The sequence below is a fragment of the Manis javanica genome, chromosome 5 (genome assembly GCF_040802235.1).
Source record: "Manis javanica isolate MJ-LG chromosome 5, MJ_LKY, whole genome shotgun sequence".
Classification (NCBI taxonomy): Eukaryota; Metazoa; Chordata; class Mammalia; order Pholidota; family Manidae; genus Manis; species Manis javanica.
Genome location: NC_133160.1, coordinates 21,912,057 through 21,939,276, shown reverse-complemented (window position 1 = coordinate 21,939,276; position 27,220 = coordinate 21,912,057). Strand labels below are relative to the sequence as shown.

Sequence of the window (27,220 nt, the reverse complement as noted above, 5' to 3'; positions counted from 1 at the left end):
TGTGTTTCAGAGGCACATTCAGAAATACTTAGGGAGAGAATGATAGGATATTTGGATTTCCTTTTACATGATCTGGTGTGGGTATAAAATAAAGTTGGCCCTGAATTGACCATCTCTGAAGCTGGGTTTTTTGAAGTCAGGTGGGTACATGGGGGATTACTATCCTATTCTCTCCACTTTAGTTCATTGTAAATTTACCATAATTTAAAACTTAATAAATTTTAATTCCTAAATTTAAAAACTGCCTGGTTACTAATGGATAGTGACTGCAATGGGGCACTGTGGGGGACTTAATAATATGGGTGAATGTTGTAACCACAATGTTGCTCATGTGAAACCTTCATAAAATTGTATATCAATCATATCTTAGTATAATTAAATGAATGAATGAATGAATGAATGAATGAATAAACTGAAAAAACTCCCTGCTTAGAAATCCCTGACCATCCAATCTAAGGTAGCTTACCTCTCCCTATTATTTTCTAGCACAGTATCCCATTTTCTTCACAGCACTTATCAGAATACTATCTTATGCTATCTACTAGTTCATCTCTCTCTGCTAGAGTTTAGTTTCCAGAGAATAAAAACTCTGCCTTGTTCACTGCTGAACTCTAGGGCTGGGGCTGGCACACAGGTAGCTTAAGAAGTCTGTTGCTTGGAAGGATGGATGGGCAGACTACAGCATAGAAGCATAGGCTGAGGAAAGAAGTAACAAAGAAATACACTTATAATAACACCATCCCCAAAGACACCAATAAAGGGGAACCTTGAAAGGAAGGGAGATTCAACTACCGACCCCAGGGGTCTCTGGGGCCAGCTGACTTTGGGTTTAGCTGTTGCTCCAAGTGTAAGAAAAATAAACTAGATTCAGAATTGTTCCTAGCCATGAATCCTTTCTTTGAATGAAATCTCCTGAAACAACCCAATATATAAAACAGTAAAACATGACAGGCAAAAGCAGATTTATTGTTACAGTTTAGCTTCAAAAACAAAACAAAAAAGTCACGTAGTGGTTATGAAGAATCTAGGAAAACCTGTCCCAGCAATGCCAACTTAGAGGTAAAGGGCTGACTAGGGCAGCTGAGAAGCGGGCTTTTCTGCTTGGCGGGCTTCTTCTCCGTTGCCTGGCCCTCATTTTCAGGCGAGGAGAATATTCCTGGCCCCGGTGGGGGCTCCCATGGCCCCGAGCTCATAGTTCTTCTCCGGAATCTTGACCTATTCCGTTTGAGAGAGTAGAACTCCCTTATCAAGTCTTCCACTTCCCACTGCTCTTCCTTCAGTCTCCGGCAACAGTGTAGGGCTGCGGGGTCAATGGGGTGTGCCTCTGTGTTGAAAATGTAGCCCCCAGCCCCCAGGATGCACTCCCCATAGGGGGTTATCACCACATCAAAGGTGGAGCCATTGCTGTGAATGAAGTTGGTGGGGTCAAACAGCAGGTAGAGGTATTTCACAGTCTCAGCCAGGAAGAAAGACTCCATGCGGTTGTCGAGCTTGTGGTCTCGTAGATCTTTGATCTGCCGCAAGGGAAACCAAGTCAGGACACTTCATGGTGCAGCAGCAGGGGTCAGGGGCCCGTTAGGAATTCCTGCTCTGCTGCTGGGCAGCTGAGGGCCCCTGGGGACACCACTTAATTTTTCTGAGCTTCACCCTTTCCCAGACCACCACCATTTCTCACCAGGATTATCCTAACTTCCAAGGGGCTTCTCGCTTTCAGCGTTACCTTCAAGTATATTTATATCATAAGTCTCCTTATATTATTTGTTACTCCTCCACTAAAAGCTGTCGACATCTCACTTCATGTAGCCATTCCTCATGTAAACTAAAACCCAAAGTCCTTATCATGGCCTAGCAGGTCCTTCATGGTCCAGCCCCTGCTCCCTCTCCTTGCTCCAGCAGGTAAAGCCACGTGGCCTTCTGATTCTGGGAGCAAGCAAGCTCACCCCTCACCCCTTCTCTGCATGTGTTCCCTCAGCCCGGAGCACTCTCCCTTCAGGCTTTCTCATGGCTTGTTCCCACTCTTCCTTCAGGTGGCTACCCAAATACTGCCCCATCAGAAAGGTCTTCCTTGACCTCCCTGCATGACGAGACAGTTCCTACCCCCTTTATCCTACATTTTGTGACTGTAAACACAGATCTTATCGTCCTCTTTGATGACTTAAAAAATGTAACATCATTTATTTAGCTAATGCTCCCTGGATGGGCATTAAGATGGCCATTAAAGTTCCCAAGTTTTTGTTATTGTAAGCAACTAATTAGGAATCTTTATGAAGGAAAATCATACTGAATTTACAGGATAAGTTTACATGCCAGAAAACATTCATTTCAGCTTCTCAGAATTAGCAATACAATTTCTTAAAACTAAATCTCAATGGACATCTATTTTACACAAAAAATGTGACTAAAAGATAGACCTGATGTGCCAAGAATCACTACTCTCTTGCCCTCTTTGGCCAAGGCCAAGGAGTCATAGGCCTGTTCCCGCCATTCACCTTGGAAGACCTCCAAAGGGTTAGTTTTCATGGAAATAAGTCAGCATTCCTAAAAAGGCCCCAGTGGGCTTATCCACTTTGGCTTTTCACAAAATACAACATACTAGAAACTAAAACATATCATTTCCTTACTTTTTCCCTACACAAATAGGTCTTTTCTTTAAAAATGTGTATTTATGTTTTATTTATATAACATGATCACATTATAATTTTTTTTTAATGAAGCATTTTTTTTGTTTGTTTTTGATCCCATATCCTAAAAAAACCTCTGTGGGCTATTTGGTTAATTTTCTTCCAGACTACTTTCTTACACAATCTACATGCCTATGATTGTTTGTGTCTTGCCTGCTTGGGTCATTTAAGGATATGACATGACTCTCATCCTTGACCCCTTCAATCCATTCTCCACAGAGTAGTCAGAGTGAGCTTTCAAAAATACAAATCAGATCATGTCACTGCTCTGCTATAAATCCTACCAACGCTTCTCATCAAAGCAGATTAAATTCCAAACTCCTCCCCATGGCTTATACAAAGCCCTATGTGATCTAGCCCCTGCCTACCTTTGGGACTTTACTTCCTACTTTTCTCTGTGCTCACTCCACTCCAGCCATACAAGCCTTCATTTTTTTCTCCCAGATACAAACACGTTGTTTTTCCTACTAAAATGTCAGCTCGGGGACTTGGTCTTTGTTCGCTGAAGTAGCCCTCAGACTAGCGTAGTGTCTGGCCCAGGGAAGATGTTCACTAAGTATCTGTGAGACTAGATCCTTTCATTAAGGATCCTCAGGTTTGAATATAAGGATACGAAACTCTGTATTTCTCTTCTAAAATCCATTTTATAGGCCTTTTCACAAAATTCACCCTTGCACAGTAAAAGTAGCCTGTTCAGACAGCTAAAGGATCTCCGATGAGGGAGCACGCCAAGCACATAAGAGTGAAGACCCCAGGAACTAATCCCAGCTCCACCTCTACTAGCTACGTGACCTTTAGCAAAGCTCTTAGCTTCTCTGTTCTGCAGTCTTGCGATCTATAAAATAAAGGCATTATATACATCTCTAAAGTCCATCCCAGTACTAATATTCCACAGGTTCTTTAGCAGCAGGTGGAGACATTTCCCGATTCTTGGGCCTGTGGGAACACTTACTGTGGCAAATCCACACTCCACCTTGCTGATTTTTTCAATGGATTCCACAGCATCTCTTCCGAGTTCTAAGAGGGTGGGATCCCCCGTAGCACGGTAGAGGTACATGGCGCTCTCAATGAGTTCTGCAAAGTCCAAAGCAGACCCTCCTCACCCAGTGGCTGAGCAGGGAAGTCTCCAGGCCTGCTTGGGGCAGTGAACGCCCCTCCCCTCCATACCTTACAGGGCCCCAACTATGAGGAAAAGGGAACAACTCACTCAATGCTGAGTTTTCAGAGCCAATACACCCAAAGGCTGAAGCTTAGTGGAGACCAGCTTTAAAATTGACCATAGATGCCTATCTCAAGGGAGAGACAGGCAGCCAGCCTCTCAGACAGGGGAGGTGAGAGCGGCTGCTACCTTCCTCCCAATACTGGTTCCCTCCATTTTCCTTTGTAACAGAATCCCCAACTTTAGCCAAGCACATGAAAGCCTAGACTGACAACTATTCCCAGCAGCCAGGTGTGGGATTAAGGCCCCCGATACCACAGAGAGCCATGAAAGGCCTGAACAGGAGAGAGAGAAATACCTATCTTAATTAAGCTACTACTTTTTGTCTATCACAGCCAGCCGCCTAAACTAATCCTAAAACTTAAAATAGGAGTACAGCCTGTCACTATAAGGACCTTTTGAGATGGGATGGACAAAAAGAATAAAGTTAAAAGTATTCAAGGGTGAGGTGAATCTTCCATCTAAGACACAGCCATGAGTTCACTGCGCCCAGGACAGGGTGATGGTCTTGCCCTTTTCTACACCACAACTGGAATCTGATGTTCGGACATGGGCCCCATTGTAAAATAAATGCTAGCTAACGGGAGTTGGTCCAGATGAGAGTATTGATTCTGGAAAAGAATACCCAGGAAAATACATTCATCGCTTTCAAATTTCTGAAGAACTACATGGGAAAGAAAGCTTTGACTTTTAGGGTGGGCCCAGAGGGTGGAAGCTACAGTTCAACAGGCTTTTCTTCCACTTCTCCTGTCTTTTCTCAGGGAGGACAGAACTCCTCTCCCCTCCCTATACCAACCTCTCCTCCTGATCTTCTCCTTTCCTGTTTCCCCTTGGGCCTTGATCAGCACTTGTCTCCCTTTTATCACTGCAAACTCTATTTCTTATTTTTGGAGAAAAGGTCTCTGCCTATTTCCCAATTCTCTTCCACTCTCCCTCTCTTGACCCCATGGGCCTCTAGACAATTGCTACTCTAATTGCTTATATTCTAAGACACAGACTGGGGCACATTTACTGGTGAGTGAAACGCACTATGTGTTCAAAGAAAGAAAAGACAGTGCTGTTCTGAGAAGCCACCCCTTCTGCTTCTAGCTGCTGGCTGAGTCAGTGCACCCAGGGCCAGCCACCTTGTTTGCTTTTGCTCACATGGCCTACATATGCTAGTAATTGCCTTAATTTCCCATATATTCAGCCAGCTCCCTAGAAGAGGATGACAGCCTAAGGTTTAGATTTGGACTTTGGGGGAAGTAAAGCCCTCAGAGGCCTTAAGACTAGGCTCTGTGCTTCAAGCCTGCTGGTCGGATACATGTACCAGAGTGGAAGGCCGACCTAATATAGTCATTTATCTCCTATTTGCTGTTGTTTTGGGTGGAAGGGCAGCTGGACTAAGGCATTCCTGCATTCCTTGCTGTGGTGCCTTACTTTCCACTGATGCCTTCCCATCAGCCTATACTGCAAGTGGAACAGGCTGCCTCTGTAAGTAGTGAGCTCCCTGTCACTGGTGATAACTGAACAAAGACTAGATAGCCAGCTGACACTCACTATTATGGGGAAGGGAGGGTTTCAATTAGAAGACCTCTCAGGTTCCCTCTAGTCTTGAAAATGCACAAGGCTAATCCTACATTTAGTCCCAAACTGTGCCTTCATTGTATCCATGGGAATACCTTCTGAGAAATTTTTCTAGAGAAAAAAAAAAGAGCCATGAGAATAAATGCATGAGAAATACAAAGAACAGCAGCCTCAAAGGAAGCAAAAGTGACTAATGTGCTCTTTACAGTTGCTGTTTTACTCCCTCTTCTGCTCCCTCTCCACAACTCCTACAACAGTCACTTGGGGTGGAGGGCAGAAAGGGCAGAAACCACTGGAAGGCCTGCTCCACAGCTAAAACGCATGCAGGTGAGAAGGTGTAAAAGGCTAAGACAAGGGTAACCAGACCTATTTGGGATGGGGAAAGACTGCGTGTGCTTCCTCCCTGCTCCCCGTGCCCTTCTCCTCCTCCTAATGCTTGACTTCCCTGCAGTGCACCAGAGCTGGAAAGGATCTTAAGATAGTTACCTAGTCTGTAGTCCCTTCATTCTCTACATCTTGATTTCTGAGCTGCAAATGGGGAGGTAGATGAAGGCAGATGATTCTTTCCTAAGGTCCATTTCAAAGTTCTAAAATTCCCTGTTCCAGAAGCATGGTCTGTCTGACCCAGTGACTTAGAAAGTTGCCTGTACTCTTGGAATCCTGCTGGCAGGAACTCACACAGAGTCAACCTGGTTTTTTCCTTCTTACTCACTTGCCCAAGTTTGAAAGAGTATAAGATTTAATTAGGAAACCTAGTTTCAGTCCTAGCCCGTACACTTAAAAGCCTTGGGCAAGCCATTTCAACCTACTAGGGCCTTGGTTCCCTCATCTAAAAATATGGGGATAAATAATTCCTAGTGGGAAAACCATACAGAGCCGCTAGAAGAATCAGATGGGAGAAAAGGGACTTGTGAGCCCTTGTGAGGCATGGGACCTTGGAGAGGCATGAGTGTTTGGGGCTCAGACAGCCAGTCTTCAGGCTGTGACGGGCCAGAGATGCTGCTTACCCGGCCGAAGCGGATAGCCCTCTCGCTTCTCCACTGTGTATCCCTGAGGAATGTTGTAGAATTCTGGGAGCCCCCCAAACTGCTTCCATACGGTGTAGTAGTTGAGGAAGGTCCTCATGGCATTGTCAATGTCCCCAATAAGGCTCTGTAGGATAGAAGTGACTGTCAGGCTGGCTGCCACCAGGCATAAAACCCACATACAAAACCCCACAAACCACCTCAGGGAAAAGAGACAGAGAAAGGCTTTGGAGCCAAAAGGCCTGCAATCAAGCCATATGTCAGCTATCTACTTATTGTGTGGCCCTGCGCCAGACACTTAACTTTTCTGAGACTTATCTATATGGTACAAAATATAACATATCTCATAAGTTACTGTGAGGGACAGAGGTTGTATTCAAAGTCCCCATGTATTCAAAGTAAGTGCTCAGCTGATGCTGGCTACTAACAGTCAGCCACCTGGTTCAAAATTCTAATAGGAAAAAGGTTGATTAAACTATGTCTCACTCCCACTCTACACCCCAAGCCAATGTGTACTGGTTTATAAAAAAAAAAAATATGAATACATATTATTTGCCCACATTAAAAATAACATTAAATAAACAGTGTATTGCCTTTATTCATTTAACAGTGTATCTTGATTTCTCCATGTAGTACATGAAGAGCTCCCTCCTCCTATTTATACAGTTGTACAGTATTCTATTACTTGGACCATAATTTACCTAATGCTAGTTGGCTTGATTTCAATCTTTTGCTATTTCCTCTAACAATCAATACCACAACAAATAACCCTGTACATATGTCACCTCAAAAATATTCAAGGTTTATCTGTAAGATAAAAGTCCAAAATCAGGATCGCTGATTCACAAGATACATGTGTTTGTAATTTTACTAACTGTTACTAAGTAGTACTGACACTAATATAAGTTCCCAGGAAATCAGCTGGCCTTTTCAACACCTGCACCAAATATCTCATGGATAGAATAAACTTCATTCTCCAAACAAAATTCTTGGTTCCCTCACTTGCCACAAAGTTGCCTCCCTACTCTCCCCTCTCTCCCTTCCTAGTAAATAACACCACCTCTACCCAGTTACTCTGGCCAGAAACCTGATGGTTATCCTTGACTCCTCCCTTTCTCCCACCTCCATATCCATTCCGTCAGCAGCTCCTATCAATTCTCTCTCCAAAACATCAAGATCTCTCTCTTTATCTCCAGAGCCACCACCTAGTCTGGTCACCAGCATCGCACACCAGAATGACCTCAAAGGCCTCCTTGCTGGCCCCACCATTTGCCTTCTTGCTCCCTCCAGTCCGCTCTCCCCAAGGCAGCCAGAGTAGCCATCCTGCTACGCACTATGCACACCAGACCTCAGGGCTTCCCGTGGGCTCAGCATGAAGCCAAGACACCTCACCGTGGCCCTAAAGGCCCTGTCCCACCCAGTCACTGCTGACATTCCATCAGTTGATCTTTCCCTTCCTGGACGTGGCCATACTGCCTTTGTTTCTGGTAAACATCCACCTCCATCCTGTCTTAGGACTTTCACACATATGTCTCTTCTGCCTGGTGCATCGTCCACCTCCACCGATTCTTCACCTACCAGCTTTGGCATCACCACTTCTGAGAGGCCTTCTCTAAAGTAGGCCCCCAACCAATATTCTCTTTCTCATTTACTGGTAGCTACCTCTTGCTTATTTTCTTCATTATAACTTATTATTTTATGCATTTGTCTGTTTAATTTTATTCTTTGTGTCTCGCCCTTTATTAACTTCATGGGAGCAGGGCCTGGAATATAGTCAGCATTCAAATATTTGTTGAGTAAATGAACAAATTTAACATATCAAGCCTCCTTTCTTCATCTATGAAACAACATTTACCTCAGTGTGTTGTAATAATTCTGTGTAAAGTGTCTGGCATATAATCATTCTTTCATAAATATTTAATTTAGCACCTCTATGTGCCAGACAAACTGCCAGGTACTGAATGGATGTTTGATAAATATTAGCCATTAGTGTTATTATGACCTCACAGAGAAATAACCCATGAGCCCGTCTCAAACCAGGAAAAATGCCACACAAATTGAAAAAGAATTCTTCTTTTATCAAGCCCTTGCTCTTTTTTTTAATTTTAGAAAATTTAGAAAATAAGGGTATAAAAAAATCACCTTTAACCTCACTACAAAGATGAAATACTTCTGATACCTACCTTTCCAATTTGTGTTCTACTCAAAACCATATAAATATTTTTTAAAACATACAGGAAAGGATAAATATCTTCTTAATCTTAAAATACCAGCCATTCACATCTTTGTCTTCTATTCTTAACATACAAAGCCAAAAGTTTAGAATCATAATCAATGTGTAGATACTATAAAGCTTTCCTGTGTAGTTTTTATTATTAAATCTACTTAAAGAACCAAAAACGTCTAAATTTAATTATCACTCCTATTTCTCACTATAGTCCAAAAGCAATTTTCATTCCTTCATGTTTCCTTAATTTTTCTTCACCACCTCTTCACAAAACAGAGTTTACATATTAATTTTTTCATTTACGTTGTATAATAATCCATCCATTAAAATACAATAATTTATTTGCTCTTCCATTATTGGAAATTTAGATCATTCCTAGTTTTTTTGTCATGAATTTGGCTGCTAGAAATATCTGTATGCAGGCTGCATCTTTTCCTCTTGAATTATTTTTTTAGGAAACATACATGGAAATGGAATTATACAGGGTCAAAGGATGTGACCAGTAACATAGCTGGGTTGCACAAGGTTTTCCAAGAGAAGTGTAGTCACAAATCATTTTAAGCAAATAGATTTCTAGATTCTTAACTTTCCTAAAATGGATCTGCCTGAAAAGATGCATGTAACACAAAGGAAAGCTATCCATTCTCATGGTCTTTTTCACAATTGTCCTTCTGCCATTTTACAAAAGCAAGATGTACCTATTAACAATCTCTAACCTTACTGTGGAATTTGGTCCTGGGGTATAAAAACTTCCTGAGCACCAAAACTAGGCTAAATTAAAAATACCAGTGTAGGTGTTGAGAAAAATGAATGATTCTAACCACTGGACCACAAATCCTTTTACATATCAGATGGTTTCCAATTCTCTGCTTTCAAAAAACTGGAGGAGGAGCTAGTCAAGTTGTCAGCACAGAGATCATTAGAAATAATTTCTGATGATGGAGCATGTGATTATTTTTACCATGTAGAGAATGAACCATATAATATTGCCATTTTGTAGGTCAAAAATGGTTGAGGCTGGCAGTTTTATATGGTTGAATCTATATTAACTTAATGACTTCACCTGAAATCCGAACTGACTGATACTGCAATAACCAAACTCCCTCTTCTATCTCCATCTACTTATTTATGTGCAAAAGGCTCCTCAGCACTTACATCTAAAAAAAAGGGATAAACTGATACTTAACCATGCCCCATTTTAACAGTATGTAATATTCACACACAAATACCCAAACTACTTTAAAAAGTCCCCAAAATCTCATTAAGAAATGTATTCCCAATAAAGTTGCTTTTAAGTTTTATATTACTTATCAAAAATTGCAAGCTATTAATGCTGTCTTAATCATATACATACTAATGATAATGAAGTCAAGAAGAAATTTAATACTTAGAGCCTATGGTCACAGGAAATTTTAAATTATTTTTAATTTATATATTTATGTAAATTTTGTTACAGACACATATAATTTGGTCAATTTTTCCAGCATAAAATATAATAATTAAGATAAAATTTTGTCAGGGATACAGAATGGAAAGATGAGTTTGAGGAGAAAAAGGAATGGTGAGACTATTTAAATTCATAAGATTAAAAATATGCAAGGGGCTCCGTAGTTTTTCAAAATTATTTTAGGGGCCACTCAAGCAAAAAAAAATGTGAATAACTAAGAGTTGGACCTATATTTAATACTACCAGCAAGTTCTCACAAAGCCTGTTTCCCCATCTGTAAAATAAGAGAGTGAGTTAAAAGTACATAATGGGACACTAGTTTAAAAATCGCAGTTTATCTATGCAATGGAATATTTGCAGCTATTAAAAAAAAGGCAAAACTAACCTCTATGTATCAATAAAGAATGATCTCCAAGATCTAGTCAGTGAAAAATAATATGTATAATCTATAGTCCTATCTATGTAAAGAAAAAACAGGGATATAAATATGCATCTATTTATGTATACAGATTTCTGTAAAGATATACAGAAAACTGGTAACAGGAGCTCAAATGGGAAGAGGGTCTGAGGGTGGGGGCTCAAAACCTTTCTATGCTTTTAGAATTTACCACCAGCTACATATTATTACCTTCAAAAAAAAAACAAACTAAAAACCTAGTTTATAAAAATATTTTGGTACACATAGGAGGTAGATTAGATGGACTCTGAGATCTCTTCCAGCGGCAATTCTATCAGACCATGTAATGGAAAAAATGAGGGTGGACAGAGCAGCTCCAGCTGCTTACACGCCCTTTCTCAGGCCCGCTGTCAAGACTGAGGAGAACTGACAGAAATATCCAGTAGAGAAAGTTGTTGCTAATGGTTGTTACCGCCCAGCCTGGGAAGATGCAGTCTATTTTATTTTAAGTGGTACAACATTCCATAGCAAACTGGAAGTTCAGTTCTTGACACCTTTACCTTGGAAAATTCAGTTTGGCAGAATCATAAATCTGTCTAACTCACTCTAAGTCTCTCTCCCACCTCCAACCCACCATTCCAAAAACTATACTCAAGTAATGAGAGTACCTTATTTGACTTACACATCAGAATGAGCTAGCTTTGCCAGTTCCATGGAAAAATGACCACCCTCTCTGATCACTCCTACCTGAAGACCAGGCCAATAGGCCTCCAGGGACTGGAAGACCGGCATGGACACAGTCCCCTTGTACATCTGCACCCACAGGTACCAGTCATCAAAGCGGGTGTAATTCCGAATGGCCTTGTTATATTCTGCAAAGATAGAATAATGAATACATCATTGATTAGGGAGGCAGAAGGCAGGCCTTGACAACAGAAGTGTGTACCGACACTTTTGAAAGATCACATGATGGCACAGCCTCAAAGCAGATTAGGATGAAATGAGGCAGAGGGAATGAGCATCGGTTCTGGAGCCTAACTTCCAGGCTCAAATTCAGCTCCAGCTTTACCACTTGCTAGCTGTAAAAAAACTTGGGCAAGTTTTTTCCTCTTAAGCCTCAGTCTTATTATCTGTAAAGTGGAGACAGCAATGTTATATAACTGATGGAATTGCCCAGTCATTTATTCACTCAACACATTCAATGAACACCTACTAGGTGCCAGGCACCAAGGGAGCAACAAATGAGACAAAGTCCAGCCCTCAGGGAGTTCATGGGCTCATGGGAACTTGAATTTATATCTCGCCTTAGACTGTTAATCCAAGAGAGCCAGGGCTTTGACTTGTTCACTGCAGAATCCTCAACACTAGGACAGTGCATAATAAACACACACAACAAGTATCTGAATGAACAAAGTACCAAATACATGCAAACAAATAAGACAATCTCAAATAGTGTTACAAGGATTAAATGAAATAGTCTATTTCAGTGACTGGCATGGCACTTGACACATCAATGGTAGTCAGTAAATATTTGCTAAATAAATGAGTGGTAGCTAAAATATTAATTATTATTAAATGCCCCCAAATTACTCAATATCTAAGGGCCTAGAGGGTAAAGTGTTTTTACTACTACCTACCTGATACAAAGCTTTATGGGAAACACAAAGATGAATAAGGAATGGCTGGTGCACTCATGTGGTAGAGCTACAACTGTGAGTGACAGCTGACTGCAAGAAAGATTACTCCTAAACTCCAGGGAAGGATCAAGTTACTTTCTCTGCAAGGTGACATTTAAGCTGGGCTTTGAAGGGTAGAATTTGAACACATGAAAACAGAACAAAAAGGTATTCTAGCAAAGGAAACACATGTGCAATGGCCAGGAAATAAAAAAATCCAGGCCCACCTAAAGAGGATGCAGTAGGCTCAGCGGGCAATTTTGTAAGAAAGCATGTAGGTGTAGTGAACATCCAGTGGGCAGTGTAAGTCCGTGGTGGCTTTGAATGCAGACTCAGGTATTTAGAACTGATTCTGTAGGCACTTGGGAGCAACTGAAAGTTTATCAATAAGCCATATGTCAACAGGAAAGCCCCCTTTACCGTGCCCTGTTACCTAAGAACATGGACATGAGCTTCTTATCCTGAAGCAGGATGGCTCCTTTCACCAGGTATTCGAAGTAGGAGTCAACGCCAGCCCCGATGCCCGAGTCCTGAGCCACCCACTTGCCAGTGAGCACGTCGATGTGGTTGCCAACCTGGGAGAGAAACACATGGTCCCACGGGAGGTCTCAAGACCAAACAGATCTTCCCACACCCCTGACCGCCCAGTTAGATGCAAGGCAGGCATCCCAGTGCTTCTTGGATGACATGCAGGATATCAGGATGTGGGCTTGGGAGGCAAGGTTGGATCATGGCCAGCAATCCTGCATATATAGCAGAGATGCATCTCATGCACATTTATGGAGACTTTATTATAGATTGAGCAAGAAATGAAAATGAACAATGATTTGGAGTGTTTATGCCCTGCCTAGAGTGAGTGTGAACTGGGAGATTAGAACTTGCTATTTCTATGATCTGTCTCAGACTGAGCACTCTGCATGTGATTTCACTGTCTAAAGATATAGGACATACTTCATTTCCATAAATTAACTCAGGAGGATACCCAAGGAACTGACAGAGTGGTTGGTTGCCTGTAAGGGAGGTACTGGGTAGCTAGGGACAGGGCTCAGAGGAGACTTCACAAATGTCACTGGGTACTTTTGTATCTTTTGACTTATGAACCATGTGACTCGTAAAGCCTTTTCAAAATTTTAAAGATTTAAATGAAGAAATACATTGTCCATATGACTTAGACCCTCATGAAGCTTAATACTTTATCTGGTACACAGTCAAAGAAACAGCTAACTGTCCATGTTGGTTGGGTTCCCTCAGGAGCAGATGCTCACAAGGAAGATGTAAGTAGTTGAATTGGAAGGCGAGTGCCCGGAAACACTGGGAGAGGGGAAAGTGAGGCAAGGAAGGGAGGCAGCCCATAAAAGGTGTGCCATCAGGCAGGTTACCAGCATGGGAAAGGAAGTTCAGTCCTACTGGGAAGCTCTGGGGTTCACACAGAGCACACCTCCCAAGCGGGGAGAACTGGGGTGACTGTCTGCTGAAGTATCAGTCACAGATTGAGAACTGCTTCCAGTTAGCAGGAAGTCCTGGAACTTCCAGCCGAAGGCAAGTAGACCAGACACCAGAGAAGGCCCCAGGCAGAGACAGGGGTTATGGTCAGAAGACAGGCTAGTGTGCACGGAAATGTAAGGGCTGAGAGTATATGGTGAGGTACCCACAGAGCCCACTGTGGTTCTAGGGCTGGAGAAAACACTGCCTGTGGTGGACTTATCAGAGGAGTTACTATAGATCTCCAGGGTGACATCTTCCTAGGAGATTTTCAAGAATTGCTCACATAAGTTTCACTTTTGAAGCTGACTCAGTACCACACTTTGCATAAAACGTGCCTCCACCTGAATCACTTTCAGACAACAGTCTTTGTAAGTCATAATGACTCAGCAAAGGAGGTATTAATACATAAAACACTGAGGATCACAGAGGTTGAATGACTTGCCCAGAGTCACACAGTTTTTGATGTAGCAAGGCCAGGGGCTGAAACCCTGTTCTGACTAATCTAGGGCTATTTCCTGGACAGCTTTGACCCAATTACCATTAGTTTCACTGGATTATCTGATTTAGGAGCAGAAGCCATATCATCTGGCCTGAAGTACATTAAATTTCCATGGGTTTATAGGTATTAGAGGGGAAAGGGAAGCTCTGCTGTCAAATAAGTTTGGGAAATATTGAGTTAAGCAAAGTTAAATAGATTTATTTATCATAGGACTCCATAACCTTTAACTTGCTCGTGTTCATTGTAACTCTCCAAAAAAAGGATACTACAGTAATAGTCCCCACACTTAACTGACCAGGAATCATTTTTTTCATGGAGCAGCCATTCAACATCTCTCAGCACTGGCATTTTAAGAAGCACAATTGTACAAACACAAATGGACGATAAAACTGAGGGCCAGATTGGCTGACAACCTAAGGTCACCAGGTGAGTCAGGGGTATGAAGCATGTAACCCACTGCCTAGATATCAAAGAAGCTGAAGGGGTCGAAGCGTAACACAGCCCCTTGTCCCTTCCAGAGGGTGTGCCCTCATGTTCTCTTCTCTGCTGTGCCAAAGGGTGAGCTGGAGGCATGGTCCACTTTCAGTGTCCTGAGGCTACATCCTGAACCACTCCTAAATTTCCCTTGGCTGGACTGCAGCTGTAGCTCAGAACCCAACTCTGATGAGCAGGGGCCAAGGTGACCGACTTGACTTAAACAGGAAGGGTAGCAGCTGACCTACCAGTCCAATATCTGACCGGCTCTCCCAGAGGCGTGTCAATGCCATTCGGGCTACATCTTCGAACACGGGGTCACCAGTGAGGCTGCTCAGGGTGGCAAATTCCACAATGAAGGTCCCAATCCCTGCTGTACAGGTGACAGGGGTCTCTCCTGGGTTCACGCCATGAAGCAGGTTCACCGTTCCATATGGCATACCAGTGGGGGTCTGAAAGGCTGAACAATCACAAAATTATGATCTCAGACAAGAGCGGGAGGTAGAGATGGTTTGATACAGGCCCAAAGCCTGAGGCCTTAGCCAGCACTTGCATCTATCTCATGGGTGGTCTGTCAGAGATTAAGCCAGAGAAGGATAAATGTCCCACCTGGAGGGCCCTTAGCAGCCACCTCACCCAGATGCTGGCGAACACTGTTCCACGTGACCCTCGGGCTCTTGCCGGTGATGAGGAGGAAAGCAGCAGGCTGCGCTCTAGGTTGTCACAGTCCACACAGGCTCCCTTTAGCTAAAGCAGCTCTCCTTTTACTTATTTTACACTATGCCTTCAGAGGCTAGGCAGGTAACTGAGTGTGAAGTGGTAGGATTGAAGCTATAGGGAGTGGTGGGGCTTGTGGTACACTGAAGAGCATGCCCAATTAGAAGCCATTCATATACTTTATTTTTTTCTTTCCATTTTATTGAGATATAATTGGCATACAGCACTGTATAAGTTTAAGGTGCACAGCATAATGACTGGACTTAAAATATATATGAACTGGTTATCAAAGTATAGTCGACACCCATCATCTCATGTACATACAAAAAGAAAAAAATTATTTTTCTCCTTGTGGTACTTTTAGGATCTACTTTCTTAGCAACTTTCAAATAGATCATATAGTCATCATGCTTTACATGACATCCTCAGGACTTACTTATCCTGTAACTGGAAGTTTGTACCTTGTGATACCCTTCCTCCAGTTCCCCTCATATGCTTTTCTAGACATGATTCTGACCAAATGAAACATATCTGCAGACCTCCCAGAGGAGTCAGTTTGAGATCCCTGCTTTAAATAAAGAGTTTACAGGCTAAATTATTTTTTAAAAGGATATAAACCACTATAGAGCTGATGTGGTCAAACCACCAGTATACAGGTGGGAGGAGTCATCCCTGCAAAGAAGTGACTCAAAGGTCAGAGGGAGAAAGCCAAACAGAGCTGGGACGGGAAGACCCGCCCCACGCCCATGCCATCACCCACCCACCCAGCCTGCTGCTCAGCCCGCCCCACCCCAGGGCCTTTTGATTCAAGGCAAGGAACTAGTCAGCCAGCCAGAGGCAGAGATTTCCTCTCCAGGCCCAAAGGGCAAACATCCCCAGCCCAGTCTGTGCGTCACCAAAGTGTGAACAAAGTTATCAAAACTTCCAAGACCTATAGGGTCCAAAGAGTGTGCTGCAGATGACAAACGTGCTAAGTGGCAGACAGCAGAGGCGAGCAAGGAAAACACAAGTCACAACCAGGAATGGGCTCAAAGTAAGGCAGTGTTAGAGAGGAAGTGACAAAATCCTATTTCTTGACCTGAATGGTAGATAAACTGGTGCTTGCTCCAATATTCACTTCTCAATACAAAATTTTCTTTTTAATAACAAAAATAAAAAAAGCAGCAGAAGAAGGGAGCAACGAGGCAGGGTCTCCTCTGGGGATGAATCACACAGGACATGATGTTTGTAAGGATACAGTCAGGCCATGAGCCGTGAGCCATGAGTGAGACCCGCACCCAGCTTGCTCACTCTCCTTAGTTCCTCCCCAAGGATGAGCGGCAAGTACCCTGTGGAAGAGAGAAGTGCGATGGCCGACAGGCTGGCGGAGAGCACCGCGTGAGGGGTCTGGCTGCAAAGAGCCCTCAGAGCCTCCACCACACCCTGAAGAGGACACAGCGTCCAGCTTACGCTGCGGAACTCAGCTACTGCCCCACCACACCGGGGCCTGGCCAGGAGCCCTGCACACAGCTTAACTCCAAAACAAGTCCCTCTCATTTCAATGGTATTTGAGTTTCTCCAAGTACTTTCTTTCTGACCTCATTTTATGCATCCCAAAAGCCCAATGGGATAGGAAGGCACGAATTATGATTTCCATTTGATAGCTGGGGCAACTGAACAACAGACAGGAAGAGTACCTGGTCAAGACATCAGCTGGCAGAGCCACGTCTAGAACCCCTGGCTCTTAATGTTCAGACCAAGAGTTTCTCCAGAACCCTTTTATTCCAGTGGTGTGTAGGCCTAGGAGGGAGCAAAAAGGCTCACTCGAACAAGGGCAAGAACCTTCCCCCCACCGGGCTGGCCCCCAGCCCTGCCCTGCAAACAGTAATGAAGCCAGCCCATCCATCCTGGGCCATGGCTGCAGCAAGCCCTTAAAATGCCCAGGACTCTCCTGATGTCTGCAGTGGGCACCTGGAGGTAGAAACACTATCTGGGCGAGAAATACCAGCTAATAATTCAGCATTGCCCCTCTCATCTCCAGCATGAGAAGCAAGACTCCTGGACGTCATCTCTCCTCCAGGTCAGTGGGGGTCTCACCTGGGAGGAGTTTCCGGGCTGCCTCCTCAGCCATCCTCAGGAGAGGCCCAGAGCAGGGCCAGCCGGCCTCCACTTCCACTCCAGCCTTCTTGGACAGCAGGTGAGCAGACAGAAGTCCTCCTACCACTGCAGATGGTACAAAAAAACTAGTATCAAGAGTCCCAAAGAGCAGTCTTTCCTTGCACGAACTAAGCCTGAACACTGTCAAATGGCTCACTGGGAAGGTTCCCGAGCCATGTTGTGAAGGAAGAGTCCCTTGTTCCCACAGACTGGTACAGGGCTAAGTTTACAAAGTCTTTTTCTCTTGGTGGGACACAAAAACAATGGCTACCATTTTTTTTTTTTTTTGTCTCTACCTCATGCCAAGCACTAGATACCAAATGAAGATACTGGGGTTAAGAGAGGTACAGTGCCTGGCCCTGAGTCACCCATCTGGTAGGTGGCAGGGCCAGGTCTGTCTGGCTCCAAGGCGAGTATGCTCATTCCACTTGGCTACTCTGTCTCCCAATACCCCCAAGATTTATGGGGAGGGGGAAGAAGAGTTTTCACCTTCATTTTATTAATGTATCTATTTCAATTTATTACATGATACGTAGGACTTACAAAAAGACACAAAGGTTCTATATCTGGAAATATGACTAAATAGATAGCCTGAATGGCCCTATACCTGAAAAAACTGGTGACCTTGAGCTTCAGTTTTCCCCTTCTGCTGGCAGAGGAGGAATAAGAGGTGAAGGCAGTATCTACCCAAAGTAGGAAGCCTGATAAAAGATCCCTCCATAAATTTGGGATCTGAAAGAATCATACACTCTGTGTAAGGATGAATTAAAAATAAACCTTACATAACCTCATCTTGTATATGGTAAGGAAAACAGCATGCCTCAAATCCTGATGCCAAGCAAAGGGAGGAAAAAGAAATCTCCCCTAAGAATTAGTAACTCCACACTGGTGCCCACTAAGTTTTACAGTCTGAATTTACACTAACTGGCTAGTCCAGAAAACCTCAAACCTTTTGCAATAAAGTGGTTTTTGGTAGATAGTGCCTTCCACCACATGACAGATGTAAACAAAAACTATTCCTGGAAGAACCCACCTTCAACCCAGATCTCACAGAATCCCACAAAGTCCAGTGAGTGAGTATACATTCAAAAAGAAATAAATCACAAAATGTACAAACAATGCATTATAAGAGCAGCACAAATGACAGGAGAACAAGACTTATCAACACTTCAGATATTGTAATTATTAGACACAAAATACAAAATAATTATGTGTAATATCATTAAAAAAATAAAAGAAAGGTTGGAATATATGAGTAATAGTAAGAAATTATAAAATAACCAAGCCTTTCTAGTAACCATAATGTTGTTTAAGTAATTTTATGTTAATGATACCAAAATAAAATAAAAAAATTAAAAAGTCTGCAGCCATTCATCTGGATGCTTATGCTTCCATAATGCCAGGATGTAAATGTTTATAAAAACTAAAAAGTATTTTTTTATTCTTTGGATGGATGCTTCAGTATTTGTTAAAATTTCCCACCATGTCCAAATTTAAAGTTGATCAGCATAATGATATATATCAGACCATATGTAAATTATCAAACAGTGGGTGACAGCTTACAAGGCAATAATTTTTCCAAGTAACATTACAATGGAAAACTATAGCAATTTCAAATTATGCAAGAAAGTGAGTTGGGTTTTATTTAGTCCTTCGTGGCTTTTCAAAGGGTTTGCCAAAAATCAATAAATGTTTAATCTTTTCAAAAAAAAAAATAACCAAGCCTGTCTGTAAAAGAACCAAATAGAATTTCTGAATATGAAAAATACAATAATTAAAATTAAAAATTACATTGGCTTAACATCAGATAAGACAGATCTGAAGAATTAGTGGACTTGCAGATTGATTTTAAAAAATTATCCAAAATGCAAAATAGAGACAAAATGATCTTTTAAAAATACAGAAGGGATAAAGAGAATACAATAAGAAGATATAACATATATCTAGTTGGAATTCTAAAAAGAACAGAGGGAGAAAATGGGGGGGTAATACTTAAAGAGAAAATAGTTACAAACTTTCTAAAATTAATGAATGACACCAATTCTCAGACCCAGGAATCCCAAGTAAGATAACAAAAACAAATCCACATAGACACATATCACAGTAAAACTGAAAAACGCCAAAGGGAAAAAATAAATCTCAAAAGCAGTTAGTGTACATGTAATAATGATTGTTAAAGTTGGGTGATTACATCTAGTTCATTATACTATTTTTTCTACTTTTACATAGTTTTGAAAATTTCCATAGTAAAAAGTTTTTAAAAGGAATGGCTAGCCGGCATAAATAAAACTGATATCCTATGGAGCAATAGCAATTAGGTTAACATATTACTTCTTAATGATGACAATGAAACTAGAAGACAATGGAGAAACTTCTTCAGTGTGCTAATAGAAAATAACCATAACCTAGAACCATGTGCCCTGCAAAAATATCCCTCAAAGGCAGTGACATAAAAGAATTCTCATACAAACAAAAGCTGAGAAAGTTTGCCAAGAATACACCTGCACTGAAGGACATTCTAAAGGAAATATTTCAGATAAAAAAAAAAGGGATCACAGATGTAAGGTCTGAGATGTCAGAAGGAAAGATGGCCAAAGAGTGGTAAATATAAATCTAAAGAGTAAATCTAAAACTTTAATTGTATAGGACAACAATTATGTATGAAGAATTTAAAACAATGAACTAAAATATGTAACTACAACATACAGACCAGGATACCCTCAGAGCCAGGTTTTGTATTATTCAGGAAGAGAATAAAGATTTTCATTAATGTTAGACTTTGTTAAGTTTGCTAAGTTTTCTAGGAAAACTATTTAAAATGCTAAGTACTGTGTGTAATTCCTAAATTTGTAAGAGGAAAGTGGAATGAGGGGGAAAAAAAACATTCTAAAGAAGGCATGAAAAGGGAAAGACAAAAAGAACATAGAGAAGATGGGACAAATGGCCCAAAACAATACCATAGAAAATGAGTGCCTATACATAGGTAATTATGGTAAAAGTAAATGGATTAAATGCTTCAGTTAAAAAGATAAACAAAATATAATATCTAATTTACAAAGGATATAGCAAATACAGAAAGATAAAAAGTAAAAGGGGAGAAAAAGATATACCAGGCAAATGCCAACCAAGAGAAAGCTGGCATTATATTTATATCAGAAACAAAGGTATAAGGACAACCTTAATCTACAGATGACAAATTGGACTCAGAACTTTTGTGACACAGCAATGAGCATGACCTCAAACTCAGATCTGATTCCTAAATCAGGATTTTATACCATGCTATCCCTCTGCTCCCTAATCTCTTTAAAAGATTTTACTTACTACATACCTATAATACAACTTGCATTGCAAAAAACATACAAAATAAAGATGAGCAAAATAGGGGAAGAAATATACTCTGCCATCCAGAGGTGACAGCTTATTAAGCCACTGGTAGTCTAGAGGGTCACAGAAATTAGGGTTGTGCTAGCTTCATAATCATTGGAAATCTGCTAAAAATACCGATTCTAAGACCCAACCCAGAGATGCCAATTCATTAGGTTTAGTGTGGAGCCTAGACATTTGAACTTTTTAACAGATCCCAAGTGGTTCTGATGGGCAGCCAGTTTGGAAACTAATAGCCCAGACTTGCACTGAATAATACGGTAATCATGAACCATGTCACTATTTAAATCCATTAAAATTAAATGATATTAAAAATTTTGTTCACCAGTTGATATAGACACATCTCAAGTGTTCAACAGCCACATGGGGCTTTTGTTTGGACAGCACAGATATAAAACATTTCCATCATGACAGTTGTTGGACAGTGCTTCCTAGATAGTAAGCTCCAAGAAGGCAAGGATTACATCCTTCTTGTCCACGGTAGTATGCCTAGCACCAAATATGTGTTAAATATGTGAGTAATTCTGGTGTATTTCTAACCAATCTTTTCTCTGTTCCCTTTTCACGTCTGAAACGGTTGAGGGATCCCAAGACCTCCCTACTTCACTGTACAGGAGGGAAGAAGAGCTCTGTCAGTCACTGATTTTGGCCAAGTGCCCTGGCAGGGTCAGCCCTTAAGTCCCTATTTAGCACCTCTTGGTTTACACAGAGCCAAAAACTCCACATTCTGTTTTCTTCCAAAGGCTGCAGAAGGCAATCTTCACCTCGGATGTTGGTTTCAAACACAGAAGCATTCACATCAATATCAAAGTCTACGTTGTCCTGGAGCACTTCAACCACTCTTTGGAATTCTGAGACATTCCCCAAAATCTGGAAGGAAAGAGCAGCATGACAGTGAGGTTCTCTCAAGCCTGAAGGTTCTCTCAGTTCTCTCAGGCTGAAGAGTTTGGGATCCTGTCCTGCTGTGGCTCTCACTTATTCACCTTAAGACCTGCAGCTTCTGTTCTAGGGCTGGTGACAGGAGCTAAAAGTCACAGAGACCCAGCATCAAGACTCATTATGTACCCATCTAAATAGAAACAGTATAAAGATTATAGACCACATAAGGAAATCTTATTTTGACATTTGCAGTGGGTATCTGCTATTTTTAACCTTCTTTGTCCCATAACTCATCCTTGTGGAAAACACTGCAGAGTGGTTGGCCCAACATTAATTCCCAATCTTCTTCACCCTTGCAGCCTCCCACCACAGAGGCTAGAAATCCAGACACTTGCTCTCTTAGCCTCCTTTGTTGCTAGAGGTGGCTGTGTTACCCAGCCAATTCTGAGCCTTGAGAAGTCTACTGGGGGCACTTCTAGGAGAGCTTCTGTTTCCCTAATAAAAAGGGACAGAGAGCTGGCATGGATTTTACTTTTCTTCTTTCTGACTTGAAAGCAGACTCAATTTCTGGAGCTGTGGCGGCCATTTTAGTCCAGGAGGTACTAAGCACGAGAATGAGAGCCAACATACTAACGCTGGTAAAATGGAATATAAAGAGCCTGGGTCTCTGATGGCACAATTGAGCAGCTGTCTCATGCCAGAAACAACCTCCAGGACTTTTTTACTTGAGAAAATTAAACCCTCTTTGTTTAAGTCATCGGCCAAATGCAATCCTGATACCTTTTATTCTGATAATAGCACCTGAATTTTCCTATGAGGAATTACCCTTCTTCCACAGTCACGCCTGTAGCTCAGGAGAGGCTGGTCCTATATCCTCAGCAGCAAGAATGGGCATTTGACCTGGACCAGACAGTGTACTATATCACTTGGCCAAGTGATTCGTTCAGAGATAGGTGTGTGACACAAGCCAGATCAACAGGACTCAGTTCCTGGGATTAATGCAAAAGAGCCGATTCCTTCCACACACACAGGTTACTTTACTGAGTAGGATTTAAGCCTGGGACTACTGTTGCCTCCCCTGCCACCACAATGAGAGCCTGAGAACACAGTCAACAAAGAAAGCAGAGGTAAGAGATGGAGGAAGAGAGTCCTAAAGACATGATATGTCTGGATTCAGCTGGGAATGAGGTCAACCTTTACCTGGACTTTTCAGTTATCTGACTCAGTAAGTTCCCTTCTGTCTAAATCAATTTGAATTGGTTCTCTCTCATTTGCAACCAAAATAATCCTGACTATCTCAGCATTCAAAGCCCTCTGTGATTTGGAGCCAGCCTACCTTTTTGACCATATCTCTCACTGCTCATCTTTATCTAACCTATCCTTATCTACTTCAACAAAACTGTTATGTACCCCTTCATCCCCAGTTTCTTGCTTTCCTTCAGACATGCTGCTCCGTCTGCCAGAAATCACTCCCTCCTATGTCTTCCCATTTCCAAATCCAACCTATCTTTGATTGCCTAAACATCACCTGCTCTAGGAAGCCTTTGCTTCCTCCTTTGAAAGACTCTAGCAACTTTATCCACACAACTCTAAGGACATCTATTTCTTTCCACATTAAGAGAATCTGTCCCTGAGCAGTAGCTTCATTCATTCCTACATTCCCCAGGAGTGCCGAGCACAGCCCACGAAGCAATTAATGTAATTTTTGTTGAATGATTATATGAATCTTTCTCCACATTGCAGCTAGTGACCTTCTCGTCATTTCCTGCCCCCTACCTAAGAAATTTTAGTGTCTTTCCATTACTCCCCAAATCCTTATGACAGTGAACAAAGGCTTTCATCACCTGATACTCATCTATCCCTCTAGCTCCACTTTACTTCTTCCTTTTTGTTCTCCACATCCCAGACACACTGCTCTTCCTTTAATTCACTGCACTGGACATGCTCTCTCCTGCTGTAAGACCTCCCCTATTCACTCTGCCTGGAACATTCTTTCCTCCCCTACTTCCCTAGTTACCACTTGCTTCTCCTTCAGATCCCAACTTGTGTCATTTCACCACTTTAGGGAAGTCCTGTCAGAGCTCCCCTGTACAGGTCAGGCTTTGTTATAATCACTCCTAGAATCATGTTCCTTCCCTACAGTGCACTCACCTAAATTTGTAATTACACATCCTTTAAAGCTATTCTTTGGTTTTTCTTGTCTGCCTGACAAAAATCATAAACTCCAGGAAAGCAGGAATCATATCTGTTTAAATTCACCATTATAACTCCAGAGCTTAGCACTGTGCTTGGCATACAGTTGGCCCTCAATAAAATATTTGGTGAATGGACAAGTACATACAAATTAACATTAAGGGGGAAAAAAAGCTAAATTATATTTACAATGTGATCACAATCATGCAAATACTATTAACATATAAAAGATGAGGAGGGATGACAGAACCAGAAACAGTGAAATATGGGAAATTGTTGTTAAATCCTCTCTTGCAGACTTTTAATGGATAATGGTTAAGGCTTGGAGTCATGCAGAATTGAGTTCAAGTCTTACCTCTGCTATTTCACAGCCATGTAGCCCAACCAAGTCATTTTAACTTGCTAAGCATCAGATTTCTCAGCCATAAGAGGAAATAAAGGTTTTTGGAAGGATTAAATTAGATAACACATGTAAAGTGCTTAGCACAAGCCCTACACATAACACACTAACTAGTTATTGCTTATTTTATCACTGAACATGTCCAATTATAATGTAAGCCACTGAAAACGAGGAGAGTACCAAAGTCTTTGTATCCCTCCCCAGAGCTATACAGGCCTGTCATGGTTCCTAACAGGTCCTCTATAAACATTTGCTGAATAAATGAACTGCATAAGTTCGGAATTCATCCTTCTCCTCTATCTGGCAAGGCAACTAGAACCTAATGGTTCAGAATCATGACATGAAAATAAAAGGCCAGGTGAAGAATTCATTTTTTACCCACAGCAAAGCTGTTCAAAAGAGGAAGGATGTTGGTTATGCAATGGTGGTAAAGAAAAGGAATGGACAAGACACTTACCAGCAAGGTGTCCAGAGCATCAATTAGAGTCAGAGAAAAACTGTAAAAGGACAGAAATCCCAGCTGCTTAGTAAGAAAACCGAACACCAGATATTAAGGCTTCCCCAGATCAGATATTTCAAAAACAAGTGAGGCACAGCAATGCCTCTGTGACTTACAGTCACAATAGAGAAGCCACAGAGGGAACTATCAGGAACCTGTGACCTATTTAGTGAACCTGGGAGGGGAACTGTAGTTAAGCACATCACCTACACTCTCTGGCATTCTTCTCTGCCAGAGGGAGGCAGTATCATATTGAAGCTAAGGGCACAGGCTTTTCCACATTTAGGAATTTATCTCACAGCGCACAGAACTTTATGCTTGAGAATACTCATAGCGGTATTGTTTAGAACAGCAAAAAGCTAGATAACCCAAATGTATACCAGTTGAACAATGATTAACTAAATTGTCATACATCAGAACAATGCAAAACTATGAAGCTGTCAAAAAGATTGCTATCAAGAGTTCCATGGGCTGGCATTAAGATATTCAAATTACATAGCTAAATGAGAAAGGCAAGAACAAAATAGGCAACTGTAGTCTGTTTCTATCTGCATTGTCAAAAACAGACATATAGACAGAAAGCAGATTAGCAGTTGTTCAGGCCAGTGGTGGTGGAGGGATTAACTATAAAGGAGCATAACAGAACTTTTTGGGGTGACAGAAACTTTCTATACCTTGACTGTGATAGTGGTTACTACACACCTAAAATGGGTGCTTTTTATTATATGTAGGTCATGCCTTTACAAAGTTAATTTTAAAAGATACACATATACATATGTACATGATGGTATAAACTGAAAATATTTCCATAAGGATACACAAGAAAGTTAACAGTGGCTGGAGTCCTAAGGTATGGAAAGTATTTACTTTATTGTATATGATTTTGTACTGCTTGCATTTGCCATCTGCTTTATTACATTTTTTCAACTAAAAAATGAAAACCAGCACACTTTGTTGAGTTTACTTAACTTCCCCAGTCCTTAGCTTACTCAGTTATAAAACAGAGATAACAGCACTTAACCCCTTGGGATGCTAAGAGAGTTAAATAAAATACTACAAATAAAATGCTTAGCACAGTATTTAATCATCAGCTTCAGTAAATGCAATGACTCTCCACTCACTCAGCAAGGAACAGGACAGATAATGCTATTACTCATAGACCTTTATTCTTGGGAAGTTAAGAAAGACAAACTAGCAGGTAGTGTCAAGAGAGCGAGAAGTGCTACAAAGAAACAGTGATTTGTGAGAGTGACCTGCAGAAGGGGCAGTTAGGGGAGCTGATGCTCAGGTGACATTTTGAACTGAGACCTCGGAAGTGAGGGTAATGGGGGAAATGTGTTTCAGTCACACTAATAACAAAGGCGCTGCAGTTTCATGTTTGAAAGTTACATCTCTTCCTAGGCCTGTTTGCCCACGTATAAAATGAAAGAATTGGGTCTTCTGACCTCTTGGAGTCCTTCCACCATATCCTGACTCCAGAGATGTGCCCAAGTCCCCACAGCTGGTGACTGTTACCGTTGTGGCTGGAAAGTAGAGACCCAGTCCACCAGGCTAACTCGGGCTTTTTCCGCTGTGGGATTCCAAGTTTCCAAGAGTGTGGGTGGATCCTGGCAATGATGGCCTGAACTGGAGGGAACTGGCCTCACCCTGTTGGGGAGTTCCTGGAACCGGTGAGAAGATCGTGGAACCACCAGCCCCATAAGATCCGCGCCCACTTAGGACTGGACTGCCAGACCCCGGCTGCCCCCTTGCTCCTCCGCTCGCACTACCTGCCCCAGGTGTCGTGCCCGTCACAGGTGAGAGGTCGCAGCTCGTCGTAGGGAAAGGCATTCTCCAGGTAGCTGTCGTAGGCGTGGTAGAACATGGCCTTGACTCGCTCCCTGGTGCGAGGTACGAGAAGTAAGGCAGGGGCCCAGAAAGCGAAACCAGCCAGGGGGAACGGGCAAAACTTAGGGAGGAAAGTGGGAATCACCACCTAATTTCTGCGGGGAGCCCAGTGGCGGGTTCCGAGCAGGTCAGGGGGTGATCCTGAGGTGGAGAGAAAAGGAATGAGACCAGGTCTGTGCTTCCCGTTTCCCAACTATGTTAGGGCTGGAGCCTGACACCCTTCACCTGTAGTAGGCGGGGTCGGGTGCGGTGCCATCGGGACCCGGCGCCCCATGGTGCAGAGGCAGCCACGCGCACAGGAGGCCAAGCTGGACGAGCAGCCGGAAAGGCATAGAGCTCGTGTCCTGTCAGCGCCGCCGCCGCAGCACCAGCCACTGCCACCCGCTCATCCTGGGAGCCTCTGCAGGTTCTTCCGGGAATCTGTGCTAG

General features: G+C 42.2%; 1 protein-coding gene across 3 annotated transcripts; it reads right to left on the bottom strand.

Moving 5' to 3' along the window:
• Positions 1 to 945: 945 nt before the first annotated feature.
• Positions 946 to 27,220, bottom strand: EDEM2 (ER degradation enhancing alpha-mannosidase like protein 2). 3 transcript variants are annotated; one of them, XM_017674969.3, is made up of 11 exons: positions 27,017 to 27,220; positions 26,674 to 26,784; positions 24,863 to 24,902; positions 21,698 to 21,803; positions 17,490 to 17,615; positions 14,945 to 15,156; positions 12,672 to 12,813; positions 11,310 to 11,434; positions 6,474 to 6,618; positions 3,634 to 3,755; positions 946 to 1,514 (listed from the first exon to the last, which is right to left on the bottom strand). In XM_017674969.3, exons 1-11 carry the CDS (start codon positions 27,121 to 27,123, stop codon positions 1,014 to 1,016), a joined length of 1,737 nt encoding a protein of 578 aa, XP_017530458.3. In that variant the 5' UTR covers positions 27,124 to 27,220; the 3' UTR covers positions 946 to 1,013. The 3 variants fall into 3 exon arrangements, with proteins under 3 accessions (XP_017530458.3, XP_073092788.1, XP_073092789.1); XM_073236687.1 differs by lacking the exons at positions 21,698 to 21,803; positions 24,863 to 24,902 and having other exon boundaries at positions 27,017 to 27,218; XM_073236688.1 differs by lacking the exons at positions 21,698 to 21,803; positions 24,863 to 24,902; positions 26,674 to 26,784 and having other exon boundaries at positions 27,017 to 27,217.

Coding starts and splice junctions, on each gene's coding strand:
- EDEM2 (XM_017674969.3), bottom strand. CDS start 27,123: ATGCCTTTCCGGCTGCTCGTCCAGCTTGGCCTCCTGTGCGCGTGGCTG. Junction 11,435..12,671: donor GCTCATGTCCATGTTCTTAG/GTAACAGGGCAC, acceptor CTATCTTTGCAG/AATATAACAAGGCCATTCGG. Junction 1,515..3,633: donor TGGAGTGTGGATTTGCCACA/GTAAGTGTTCCC, acceptor CCCTTGCGGCAG/ATCAAAGATCTACGAGACCA.